The sequence below is a fragment of the Chinchilla lanigera genome, unplaced genomic scaffold, assembly GCF_000276665.1.
Source record: "Chinchilla lanigera isolate Chin_1 unplaced genomic scaffold, ChiLan1.0 scaffold00006, whole genome shotgun sequence".
NCBI lineage: Eukaryota > Metazoa > Chordata > Mammalia > Rodentia > Chinchillidae > Chinchilla > Chinchilla lanigera.
In genome coordinates this window covers 28,321,788-28,335,548 of record NW_004955407.1, presented here as the reverse complement: position 1 = coordinate 28,335,548, position 13,761 = coordinate 28,321,788, and the positions used below count along the sequence as shown (strand labels likewise).

The 13,761-nt window shown below is 38.3% G+C and overlaps 1 protein-coding gene across 1 annotated transcript in view; it reads left to right on the top strand.

The window, feature by feature from the left end:
- Ltn1 (listerin E3 ubiquitin protein ligase 1) overlaps positions 1-13,761 on the top strand; it is a 49,200-nt gene that overhangs the window by 17,249 nt on the left and 18,190 nt on the right. Inside the window, exons 10-18 of the mRNA XM_005375608.2 lie at positions 216-1,025; positions 1,314-1,355; positions 4,658-4,847; positions 5,316-5,555; positions 6,573-6,726; positions 7,689-7,833; positions 8,199-8,385; positions 9,627-9,786; positions 10,370-10,474. Coding sequence (XP_005375665.1) covers positions 216-1,025; positions 1,314-1,355; positions 4,658-4,847; positions 5,316-5,555; positions 6,573-6,726; positions 7,689-7,833; positions 8,199-8,385; positions 9,627-9,786; positions 10,370-10,474 — 2,033 coding nt within the window. The remainder of the gene's footprint in view (positions 1-215; positions 1,026-1,313; positions 1,356-4,657; positions 4,848-5,315; positions 5,556-6,572; positions 6,727-7,688; positions 7,834-8,198; positions 8,386-9,626; positions 9,787-10,369; positions 10,475-13,761) is intronic.

Genomic DNA, 13,761 nt, shown 5'->3' with positions numbered 1-13,761 from the left:
TTAGATACACTGCTAATTAAGACAGCAAAAAACTTGGATATTACCATGAGATGCAAAGAAAATCAGATCACAATCAGTTATATCATAAAGTAATTCAGGTGGGATATGATGAAATCAATAATGCTTTTCGTATCGTAGGAAAATGATTTTTGAATTGTATTTAAAATTCTCTCTCTTGAAAATGACTTTTATATTTTTTTTACCTTCTCTTTCAGCTCATTCCTTTTATTGATACAGTTCTTAAAGACCCGGGATTGCCGCAAGGGCAACTGTTTAACCATTTAGCGGAAACCTTAAGTTCCTGGGAAGACAAAGCAGATGTGGAAAAGGGTGACAAAGCTACTCGTAGTTTGGAGAATGTACTGCTAAATTTCTGGGAAAAATTGTCAGAGATCTGTGTCAAGAAAATCAATGAGCCAGAGGCTGATGTTAAATCTGTCTTGGGTGTATCTAACTTATTACAAGTCCTTCAGAAGCCTAACAGCTCATTGAAGTCAAATAAAAAAAAACCTAGTAAAGTTAGATTTGCTGATGAGACACCAGAAGGGAATCAAGAGAATGAAAAATGTGCATCTTCAGAAGGAGAGAACAGGGAAGGCTCTGAACATGTGACGGAATCTTTGCTCAATCATAGTTCTTCAAATCGTGTGTCACCTCTACGGAAAAAGCCTTTGGAAGACTTAGTCTGCACTCTGGCAGAGATGAGTATTAATTATGTCAATGAACAAAAGTCAGAGCAGCATCTAAGGTTTATTTCTCTTCTGCTTGACTCTTTCTCTTCAAGTCAAGTATTTAAAATGCTCCTTGGTGATGAAAAAGAGGGTATTGACAAAGCCAAACCTCTTGAAATAAGCAAACTTGTACAAAAAAATCCCGCAGTGCAGTTTTTGTACCGCAAACTGGTAGGCTGGCTAAATGAAGATCTAAGGAAGGATGCGGATTTCCTGGTGGACATTCTGTATAGTGCCCTCCGTTGCTGTGACAGTGACTTGGAGAGGAAAGCTGTGCTGGATGATCTAACCAAGGTATTGCTGTGAGGTACCTTTTAAAATTATTTTAATACGAGATGAGAGGAGTAAGCCTGTGGGGAGATTGTTTTGGGTTACTTTTAGACTATAAATCACACTTTAAAGACAGGCAGTATATTCTCGATTGGGGTCAGTAGTAACAAGGCGGCACAAGGTTGTTAACGAAAGGGTGAATTGGATCAGCTAAAGTATCTTAGTTTTGTATTAGTTATATTGAGATTTCATTTACATTTTGTAAGTTTTGCTGTTCATTCTCATGTACTGATTTTAACTCTCATCTTTCAGGATGACCTGGAGTGGCAGTCTCTTCTTCAGGTCATTGAAAAGGTATTTTAAGGTCTTTTTTTTCTTGTTTTGGATTCATGGGTTTAGAAAAATCATTGCTGTATTCTCACACTGAATACAGTTAGGTGGTTGTCTGTGTTAGGGAACTTCCCTACAATTAGAACTTTTCTTCCCCTAATTTGAGAAGACATTTATCTTTGCATTGATATGCAAAGATAAATACTATATAAAGATAAATACAGATAAAGACTGTAGTCTTTTTTTTCTGTTGTTCTGAATAGCAGAGAAAAATGGACTGACTATGGAAAATGTAAAGTTTCTTTCCTACCAAGTAGCACAAGGAGAAGTAAGCATTTTACTATTTCTTAATTAAGGCTGTAGGTTTCTATTCTCATCCTAGTATGTTGCCTCCTGTACAAGTGAATTGAGTGCAGTAGTTTGAGCTTTGGCTAGAACACATCAGGAAGTTGAGTTTTCTCTACTTTTATTACTATGCAGGCAAATTAAAACATTCCAGTGTTTATGTGATTTATTTGAGTAAATAAGAAAGTGAAGCTGGATGTGATGGTAATCGTAGCGCTCACAGGCTGAGACAGGAGGATCACAAATTTGAGCACAATTTGGGCAACTTAGTGATTTGGCAAGACCCAGAGCCTTGGCACTGAGCTCCATCTTTAAAAAAAAGAAAAAGAGGGTGCTGGGGATTTAGCTCAGTGGCACAGCACCTGCCTGGCAAGCACAAGGTCCTGAGTTCAGTTCCTGGTACCAGAAAAAACAAAAAAAACAAAAAAAAGAAAAAGGGGCTTGGGGACATGGCTCAATGAGAAGGTCTTGGTTCAACACCCAATAGCACTAACCCCCCTCCACCAAAAGAACACAATTTAGAATTTTTAAAAATGACTTCCTAAGAGGTAAATAATATAACTAACATTTTTCCAACTATGCATATATTGTCATGACTAGCTATGTACAATTCTTCCTCTTCTTGAAGCATTTTTTGATGATTTTTTATTTGATAAAGATAATTTTTCAAGCTGGGCATAGTGGCACATGCCTGTAATCCCAGCACTCGGGAGGCTGAAACAGGAGGATCGTTGCGAGTTTGAGACCAGCCTGGGCTGCAAAGTGAGCTCAAGGCCAGCCTGAACTGCATAGCTAGACCATGTCTCAAAAAAACAAAAAAAAAAAAAAAAACCCTCCTTTGAATTTGTCTTTTTTCTGTTTTAAAATTGTAGTGAAAAACATGTGACATAAAATAAAATGTATCATGCTAATCATTTCTTTTTTTTTTTTTTTTTTTCTGGAGATTGAACTCGGGGCCTTTCATATGCTAGGCAAGTACTCTACCTCTGAGCCATACCCTGTCCCAGTGGTGGTCAACCTATGGTATGCATGCCACAGTGGGCTGTTTATATTATTGAAAGCTCTGAACAGTTTGCCATCACTGCTCTAATCCCATCCTAACTTTCTGAGTGAGTGTGTGTGTGTGTGTGTGTGTGTTGGGACAAAGGATTGAACCTAGAGCCTTTGCACTGAGCTCTGTGTCCAACCCTTCTTTTATTTTTTAGTGTGAGAAAGGATCTCAGCTAGCCTCCAATTTGCCATCCTCCTGCCTCAGCCTCCCAGAGTACAACTATGTCTAAATGTAGCTCAGTAATGTAATAAGTGTATTATCATTGCTATGCAACCAGTCCCTAAAACTTTTCCATCTTACGAAATGGAAGCTCTGTGCTCATTAAACAGTAACTCCCCGTTTCTCCTAGTAGTGAAAATAAATACGGAATACTAATTTCTTACTATTGAATGAAAAATACATCTGCACACATCATTTACATTAGTTTATCCAGTGCCTTCAGTCCTGTAGGCAAACTACATGAAAAGCCAGATTTTCAGATGCCATTTAATAAGGCTAGCATCAGAGCAGGGGAATCAATAATTTGATGAGGAAACCGATATATCCATTTCAGCCTTATAATTTGTAACTGTCCTTGTCAGGTTGGGAGAATGTCTTTTTCCTGGGCAGTATTTGAAGTGCCCACACTGCCATGCTTTCTGGGACTCACTAGCCTTCCCGTCTCCTTAGACCTGCACAGATTCTCCCAGTAGAGAGGTTAAGGCGTTGGAAGACTTCATGTCTTGCTAACTTGGGAGACTTAATATTCAGCAGTTTATTTGTTCTACCAGGGTTTTACAGAATAGATTGGTTTTGTTTGGTGAATTACATAAGGAAAACCATCTAAAGCATTTTTGTTGATCATGTTTCTTTATGAGCAGAGTCCTAAAGGTAGTTTATTTAAGGATAAATGAAAAACTAACCTGAATTTAGGAACCAGAAGAGGACCTTAAGAGTTTCTGGAAGTTAATCTTTTTTGTTTTCAAATTAGGAGATAGGCTCAGGTTGGCTAAGAGATTTGTCCAAGGTCATAAGGCCAGTTTAATAGTAAAGCATGGACTAGAAGATAAGCGCTCATTACCTATAAATTTTGAATAAGCAGTTTTTCAGGCATTACCCAATCTGCACTTGGATTTTTTTTTTTCCAGATTGCTTTGAGATGAACCAAGTTGCAAATTCCTTTCTTCTCAGCCCTTAAAGCAAAAGAAGCTCTGGGAACATGGATCAACATCCTTTTGGGGGTGGACTTGAAAGATTTTTTTCATTTCCCCACCCCCAGTGAAAATAAATCAGTTGCTGTCAGAGTCCTAGCCCCAGTCACTCTGTTGCAGAGCACTTGGGGGGAAACGAGTCCTGTTGTTCATGTTGAAGTCATTTACCATTATATATAAATTGTTCTTTAATTTTAGCAAAATTAATGAACAAAAATATCTGTAGAGCATTCATAGATCTACAGAGTTCATCCATTCATTTTTCATTGAACATATCTGCAGTGTTAATAGGTATGAAAGAAGTTTAAGACAGTCTCTGCTCTCAAGGAACTTACAGTCTCATTGGAAAGACAAGATATACACAGATGAAACATTTAAATAATAATACAATCCAGTAAGTGCTTTAGATATTCAGAGAAAATCAGCGATCCTTACGGGCTGTAGTGGATGGGGGAGACTCATAAAGCAGGTGGGATTTGCTTTGACTTTCAAAGAACGGAGAGGATTTGATAAGGGGGATTTTTATAGTTGGAGGGAGGGTACATTAACAGAGCATGAAAACTGAACAGAAGGTAGCCTTAGGTGGGGAACAGTAGTGATAGCAGTTTAGGTTCCTAGACTCCTGGAGGAGGGGGTGGAATTGGGGCCGTAAGATGAAGAGAGATGATAAGGTTTAATAATTAGACAGATAAACCTTTTTGACCTTGCTTTTAATATTTGCTTTAATTTTACGGTTTTAGGCATGTTCTAGTTCAGATAAACATGCTTTAGTAGCTCCTTGGCTAAAAGGCGATACCCTTGGAGAGAAATTGGTTGCCCTGGCAGATCGTCTTTGTAATAAGGACTTGGAATCCACAGTGTCTTCACAATCTTACTTCTCAGAACAATGGACTCTTCTAAGCTTGGTATTATCCCAACATGTTAAAAATGGTAGGGAAAATACGGCTTTTGTTTTCTAGCAGGGGACTAATCCTCTTCTCCTTTTGGGAAGAGTCATGCTGCTAGTTTGTGTATTATTGGTTGAGAATAATACTTATCCATTCAAATATCTTGATTTTATAAGTACCCTACATATTTGTTGGTAGTTGTAGTATGACTTGGAAGATATTTCATAGTTTTAGTTTCGTGTTCAAAGCTCTTAAATATTCAAAGCTGTTCGCTCTTGTTTTGGTAGTCACTGCTGTGTTTTATTTGATTTAAACCTGCCTTTTTACCGAAGAGCTTTCTTTTATGTGTCAGAGGACAGATTGCTTTGTTCCTATAATTTTTTCGAATACTTGAGCACCTTAACAAAAGCCCACATAGAAAGACCAACATGGTTACTAACCAAAGGTAAGGTATTTAAAAATGCACTGTTAGCATTTTCTGATTTTTCTCTGGGCTTTTTTTCCCCTCTAGATTACTTGATCGAAGAAGTATATGTTGAAAGAATTATTGTTAAACTTCATGAAACTTTATCGAAAACAAAGGAATTGTCAGAAGCTGAAATCAGTGACGCAGCAGTGCCTTTTATCTGTGACGCGGCGTACAGCTATTTCAGCTCAGCAAAGGGATGCTTGCTCATGCCATCATCTGAAGACTTGTTATTAACTCTCTTCCAGTTATGTGCTCAAAGCAGAGAAAAAACACGTTTGCCAGGTAATCGCCTACTGCTCAAATGTTTTGGTGGGAATCTCCGGCTCTGACCTTCAAAGTGAGTGTAAGTGCCCAGGCTTTTGGGGGCGGGGGGCACTGGGAATCGAACTCAGGACCTCGCACTTGTCGAGCAGGCGCTTGTGCCGCTGAGCTATATCCCCAGCCCTAAGCTTTATTAATTGAATCGTAATGTGAAGTGTAAAGCGTTTTGACTTAATAGCTACAGTCTTTACACTTTTGAGTTTAGGAAGCAAATTAAAGATGTATGTAGAAGTTGCTAAAGCACGTACTTGACATTACAAAACCAGTTTTGGTAGGGGTTATTAATAACTGCTTTGCACTCTTAGCCCCTCCATTCATGAACTCAGGTTGATTTCTTGATAGTCCACTCCTAAAAGAAGGATAATAATATTTCATTCTTACAGTAAAAATATTCAATCCTGATTGATATGAAAATGAGACTGGGATTATAAGCACTATATTCTTGTCCTGTGTTTAATTCAGGTTTATTTATGAAAGGAATGTAAAAAACACTATTGATAGAAACGCCTTCTCCCACCTCCCCTTTGCTTTAAAGACAGTTTTTAAAAATTACATATCCAAGGCCAGGCGTGGTGGTGCACGCCTGTAATCCCAGCACTCAAGAGGCTAAGACAGGAGGATCGTTGTGAGTTCGAGACCAGCCTGGGCTCAAGTGAGCTCAAGGCCAGCCGGAAATGCATAGCGAGACCCTGTCTCAAAAACACCAAAAAAAAAAAAAAAAAAATTACATGTCCCAAAGGACGACTTCTTTGGAGCAGAAAAAGCTAACTTTTAAAATCTTAGCATTTTACACTTCCTGGCACGAGCTAGCTTGCATTATTGCAGGTAATTTATTTTGGCAATTTAATGTTCATTTTGTTTTCTTTTAAAAATGTTATCTTAAAGACCTCAGATCTGTAGTGAATGTTTTCAGATATTGCATCCTGATTAACATTAATTCAGTGAGAGTACACATTCCTGTTGATATCTTGATCTTAGATTTTCTAACATGTAAACTGAGGAACACCTGGCTTTCTGGTGTAAACCTGCTGGTCCGTAAAAGCGGTGGTACCTCCGAACAGAGCACCTTCCTGCGTTTGTCTGCTCTGTGGCTAAAGAAGCAAGTTCAGTCTTCATCTCTGGATAACACAAGGTAACTTTTTTGTGCTCAGTTAGTTTATGCTTAATTCCATGGTAGTGTGAGCACCTATGAAAAATGGTTTGTCATGTCGGAAAGCTGCAGGACTCTTAGGAGAAATTCCAAACAAGTTTTTCCAAAAGTATGTTTCAGTGATCATCCGCTTAAACTACAGATTGATTGAAGAATGATTTGTTTAATCTGCTGATCTACTGATTTTTAGTCCATGGTGTGATGGTAGTTTATCCTTGTCAAAGGCTGGGGGGGTTTTTATTCATGCCTCTTAATGGTTACCAACATACTAGTTATACTGGCTTTTTTATCATTTTGGAATAAGTAGCTGCTAGTTTAAGGTGTTGGATTGCAATTACATTTCAATATCATACCTAAATGTATGTAGTGAGAGTGATAACAGAGAATGTCTCTAAAAGCTTTTAGGATTAGGTCAAATAGTCATGCTCTTTGCATGGAATAAGGTAGCTGTATTTCACAAGTATTTGATCTGAAATTGGTCAGGTCTGCGTTCTGGTATAGAAACAGCACTGTATTTCAAATCATAAATACCCGGATTAGAGTCCCAGTTTGACTCTGTGTTTGTCTGGAGCAGTAGTGGCAAACCTTTTAGAGCTTTCAGTGATACAAACAGCCCACTGTGGCATAGGTTTGCTGCCACTGGTCTAGAGGGAACAGAGGATCCCTTACCTGTATTTTTTTTTTTTTGAGACAGGGTCTCGCCATGTAGTTCAGGCTGGCCTCAGATTCACCATGTAGCACAGGCTAGCTTCAAACTCATGGAAATCTGCCTACCTCAGCCTCCCATGTGCTGGGATTACAAGCATGTGCCCCCTTGCCTGGCTGTTTTTACCTTTTTTTATTCAGATACACCATTACCTGTCATAGGATACTTAATATGTACTGAACTATTCAAGCTACTTGTCGCATAACTACAGCAGTTAAGTTCTTTGCGTTATTTTCAGTCTACAGGTCCTCCTGTCTGCTGTCGATGATTTGCTGAATACACTGGTAGAGAGTGAAGGCGGTGCTCTCCTGGGGCTTTATATCGGAAGTGTGGTGCCAAACCACGCCGAGTGGGAAAGTATGAGACAGTCTCTTCCGGTTCAGGTCTGTTTGGGATTGAAGAGTGGGTTTCATGCGGGCTTGAATGCTTTTTTATTTTATTCTGAGGAAAAAAATACAAATACCTTGTTCTGTCTTTATGTCTCTGAATACTCATATTGGAGGTTGATGTTTGCAAGACATCATTTGATACAGGCAGTCACCAGGTACAAAGGCGATTAGGACTTGGTTCTCTGCTTAAAAAAATACATGTATTGATAATTCTCTGTAATAAAGATGAAACTTTCAGATTTCTGAAGCATTTAACCATAAGCTATGTATTCTAATAACTCATTTTGTTCCCTGTCTGAATTGCATAAATAGTAATATCTAATTGTTTTGCATATACTTTTCATGTTTTCTTTTTACAGTGGTTACACAGACCCCTTTTAGAGGCAAGATTGAGTTTGAATTATGAATGTTTCAAAACAGATTTTAAAGAACAAGATACAAAGACACTTCCCAGCCACCTGTGTACGTCAGCATTGTTGAGCAAAATGACCTTAGTTGCACTGAAGAAGAAAATAGCTCTGGAAAGTAATGTGCTTGAGAAAATAAGTGAGTATACACGAAGATTCAGCTACAATGCACAAATGCATGTAATTTTTAAGTAATTTTGATTTTGCTGCAGTTTAAATGGAATTCGGTAGTTTTTTATCAATTATTTTAGTGATGGGACACTGGGTTACTTAAGTGATAAGTGTTAAATTGTGAATTGGGTGTCAGTGTGCTGAAATCTTGCTATAATCTTCTGGGCTGCACCTTATAATTCGCTGTAAGATCAGGAAGTCAAGCTGGCATGACGTCAGTACCCAAAAGAGACGGCTGTGAGGCGTTGGTGCTTTATCAACGCTTCCGAACTATGCTTTGATTTCTGAGCCTCTAGACCGTAGAATTCATCAGCTGCTTGTTTTCCTCACAAGTTGAGTCTCAGGAGCACTTAGCACATCCGCAGTCTCCTAATCTAGTACATGGCTGAGAATTGCAGGAAATGGTGTGACTTACACAAGGTAGATTTACACAAATCCTGGGTCAGTGTTGTTATAAGCCTCAAATGTAGCACAGTTACTGTGTAGTATGGAGGGTGTATTGTCTGTGAAGAAAGCCAGACACTTGGCTTTTTGTTTTTGTTGTTTTGTTGGTGTTGTGTATTTTTTCACAAACTAGCAATGTTACTTAGTTATTTTTTATTAGCCATTTCTGTCAAATACTACTGTTATTTTTGTTGTTCTGATTGGATTAGGGCTACTTAGTTTAGTTTTTTTTAAGGCTTAGCTTTTTAATGAGGTTTTTACTTTCTCTCTCTCTCTTTTTTTTTTTGGTCTTTTTGAGACAGGGTTTCACTATACAATTTAGGCTGGCTTTAAACTCACTATGTATCCCAGGCTAGCTTCAAACTTATGGAGACCCTCCTGCGTCAGCCTCCCAACTGCTGGGATTTACAGGCGTGCGCCACCATGCCTGCCCTAAATTACATTTTAAAGCTTCTGACTTCCCCCTCCATGCATGGCTTTATAAAAGGGATTTCTGAGTATGTTTTAGAAACGTGTTAGTGTAGGGTTTTGCGATAGACACTTGGTCATTTAAATCTCACAACAACCCTATGAAGTAAAATTGTAGTATCTTAACTGATAACTATGTATATAGAACTCAAGACAGAGATTTAAAACCAGGCTCGTCTGTTACTGAAGGCTATGCTTTTGTTTTCGTTTTTACTGTCAGATAAGGGGGCAGATAGGAAAATGATGTAAGGATTTCCACATATACGCTTGCTAAGTTGGCGCTGTTTGTTCTCTTAGCTGCAGAACTACTATATTCGCTACAGTGGTGTGAAGAACTAGACAATCCACCCAGTTTTGTAACTGGATTTTGTGAAATACTTCAAAAAATGAATATTACATATGATAATTTATGTGCACTTCGTGTTACTTCTGGTGTTTTGCAGCTGCTATTTAACAGGTAAGAATCTAATTCGTTTTTGTAAATGGTTATTTTATTTGTTCATGGTTTTGCCTTCTGTGTGAGATGTAAGCCTGCTTCACACTAATGCCTCAGTGAGACGGCAGATCTGGATAATCTCTTAATTATAGGTCCTTTATGGATAGTCAGTATTTGATTTAATTGCTGGGGGAGATATTTGGACCTTTCCTGAACTATTAAATCCATGAGCACGGTCAGGGTGCAGATGGCAATGAGAGAAGTAGGAGCCTGTAGAAATTGCTTTAACTTGTCGTTGGTTACCCATCCTCTCAGTGCGTTCAAATGCAGCCTGTACTTTAGCTGTTGGTATAGGCGTATGGGTGTGCTGGGACTGGAAGGACTTTGGGATAACCTTGTAGTGAAAACTGTATTCCAGTTTTGAAGAAATAGTGAAAGTAAACTCAACAGTCTTTGGGGCAATGAATGGCAGTTGCTTGGGTACAAAATTGGGGTGAGTTGATGCCTCATAAAATGATTTAGTTCTGGAAAAAGAGTACAGGTGGTGTTTAAAAACTTATTAAGAATGCTTTGATAATGTGGTATAATTTTTTTCCTTATTTAGATCTAGGGAAAATGGTACGCTTTGGTCCCTTATTATTGCTAAGTTGATCCTTTCCCGAAGCATTTCATCTGAGGAAGTAAAACTACACTATAAAAGAAAAGAAAGGTATTCTCATTTAAAGTATCTTTAATTTGTAATTTATTGTAATTGTTCACCTTGACAATCCCTTTTTTTTTTTGAGACAGGGTCTCACTATGCAGTTCAGGCTGGCCTTGAGCTCACTTTGTAGCTCAGGCTGGTCTCGAACTCACAGCGATCCTCCTGCCTCAGCCTCCCGAGTGCTGGGATTACAGGGGTGCGCCACCACGCCCAGCAGACAGTCCTCAATTAATGAACAGTTTCTAATGAATCAAGAAGACGGGTTTAGGAAATGAGAAATTAAAGGCAAAGAGAAATAAAGCCAAAGACAACCTAAATTGTTTTAGAGACATAGCTTTTTTTTAATGAAGCATATTTAACTTTATAACATTTGGTTGTGCAATTTTATACTTGTTCTCAACAAGTAGCCCTTTAACATTTTATAGATCTGTTCTCTTTTCACCAAAGGAATCTTTCTTTCCCCTGAAACACAGGGCATCCGGCACTTCCCTTGCTATGTGGAAGTGGTAGGTGCAGTTGCTTCTTTTGATTGAGGCTCCTTGTGTTATGGGAGTGCAGGAAAAGTGGGATGACAAAGCGGGAGAACGTGCAGTTGGATAAGCCAACGAGCCTCAGCATTCACATTAATACTTAGCTGAGATTTACCAGCAAGCATTTTGAAATTGCTGACTTACCAGGAATTCTGAAAAGATGTATATACGTTCTGGCATAGTAGAATTCTAAATTTAATTTTGATTTTTTTTAAACCTTATTGAAAAATTTCAATATTTTATTTGAAGGATTCACTTATAATAGTAAGAAATAACATAGAACAAAAGCAACACAAAGATAAAAGATAACATGTATGCTCTTCGTCTAGTTTTCTCCGGGGGTGTTATTTTGCAGAACTATAATACAGTTTCCCAACCAAGAAAATGGCGCTGAAGCAGTCCACTTGCCAGGTTTACGCGGACATCTCTGCGTGTGCTTTGTTCACCTCTGTGTGTGACCGTGACGCAGTGGGATGACACTTTTTATAGCCTCATCCATTTTCCTTTCCCCTAATCCTGAGTATCCACTAATCTGGTCCCTGTTTCTATAGTTTTGTCAATTACAAATGGTATATAAATGGAGTCGTACGATACGACATGGGCTTTTTTGTCAGCGTCATTTTTTTTCTGATTATAAAGTACTATAGAATTAAGAACAATTAGAACTAATTATTAATGAGAGATATATACTTGACATACAAAACCACTAAATTTCCTGTTAATTTAAAGATGGTCTAGGAATAAAGAAATTCTGTTCGCAGTGAAAACAAAAGTATAAATTTAACCAAAATTACAAGTACAACCCTTTAAGAAAGATCAGAAATGGAGATTGAAAGATAAATTATAAAAATCGATGTATTAATCTATACTTTCATCACAGACTTAATCCCAGAACTCTGGAAGGCTGAGGCAGGAGGATCAAAAGTTCAAGCCCAGCCTGGGAACTTAGTTAAGACTGTCTCAAAATAAAAAATAAAAAATGTTGAAGATGTAGCTCAGTTACAGAATACCCCTGGGTTGAATCCCCAGTACCAACAAAACCCAACAAAAAAAGAAAACAAAAAAACCCCTTAATGTAAAGGTCTATAAAAGTATTAGGGGAAGTAAGAGACTGTACAGTCTTGGTATGGGGAAGATCTTAAAGCGCAGAATTTGGAATTTTGTGACATATTTAAATTGACAGATATTTGAATTCATAAAAGTGAAAACTTCTGGCAACTTAAGAGCCCATCAGTGAGTGAATGAATAAACAAAAAATAATGAGTTATGGAGTATTATTCATCTTATAGTACATATGGGTAAACCTTAAGGACATTATGCAGAGTACAAGAATTTAGTTGTAAAAGAACAAATACCTCTGATTTCACTTCATCTGAGCTACCTTAGAGTAGTTAAATTCACAGAGACAGAAAAGAGAATGGTGGTTCTCAGGGGCTGGGAGGGAGGGATAATGGGAAATATTTGTTTACTGAGTAAAAGCTTCAGTTTTATGAACTACAGAAGAGTTCTGGAGACGAGTTCTGTGAGGTGAATGTCCTTACCACTGTTGGCATCTGTGCACCGAATAAAACAAGATGACAAGGACAGATGACAAAATGGGAGAACACATTTGGAAATTAATAAGGAATTTTTATTTGTAATTTATAAATAGCACATACAAATCAGTAAAACCACTTAAATCGATAAGTGTGACAAAGACCTGAACAGATAATTCAGACATGAAATGGTCAGAGATAATTCAGTTATGCAGTGTGACCTTCCTAATAATGGCAGAAGCACAACTTAAAAGCAGCACATTTTATCTACCATATTGTTAAGTTTTAAACAGACATTATTCACACTTGTACATTTTTGGTGAAAGCATAAACTTGTTATGCTTTTACAGAAGGTGTTTTTAAATTATCAAAATATACGTTAATGTCATTATTCAGCTTTAAAATAGGATATACTGATATATTCTGATGTAGACTTGCAAAATATGTAACAAATAGTAGAACTATTATGTTTAGTGTGATACTATTCATTTGTTTTCATACCGGGAATCGAACTCAGGACCTTGCAATTGCCAGGCAGACGCTTGTGCCACTGAGCTCAATCCCTGGCCCCAGTGTGATACTGTTTATGTCAATAAAATCCAGCTCTTTCTCTCTCTGTGTAGATATATCTATATCTATCTATCTGTCTATCTGTTCATCTATCTGTATATGTATCAATTCATTGACATACTGGGGACCGTTTAAATTAAGAGAACTGGCTTTTCTTCCTTTTTTTGAGGTACTGGGGATTGATCCCGGGGCCTTCCCACTGAGCTCTGTCCTCAGCCCTTTTTTATTCTTTACCCTGAGACCAGGTGGTGCTGAGTCACTGAGTTGCTGTCTCAGTCTCCCAGAGTACTGAGATTACAGGTGTGCACCACCACCTGGCTGAATCAGCTAACTCTTGGCTGTTTTGTTTTGTTTTGTGGCGCTGGGGATGGAACCCAGGGCCTTGTACATGCCAGGCAAGTGTTTTGCCACTGAGCCCCCTCCCCAGCCCTTAGCTCTTAAAGAGAGCGTTTTTACATGTTGCCTGTGTGTGTGTGTGTGTTTTCAGTGCTAGAGATTGAACCTAGGACCTCATGCTAGGCAAGTGCTCTACCACTGACATACACATTTTGCCTGCTGTTACAGTTTCTAAAAATCATAGGGAGGGCCTGGGGATTTAGCTCAGCAGCACAGAGCTTGCCCGGCAAGCACAAGGTTGTGAGTTTGATTCCTGGTACCA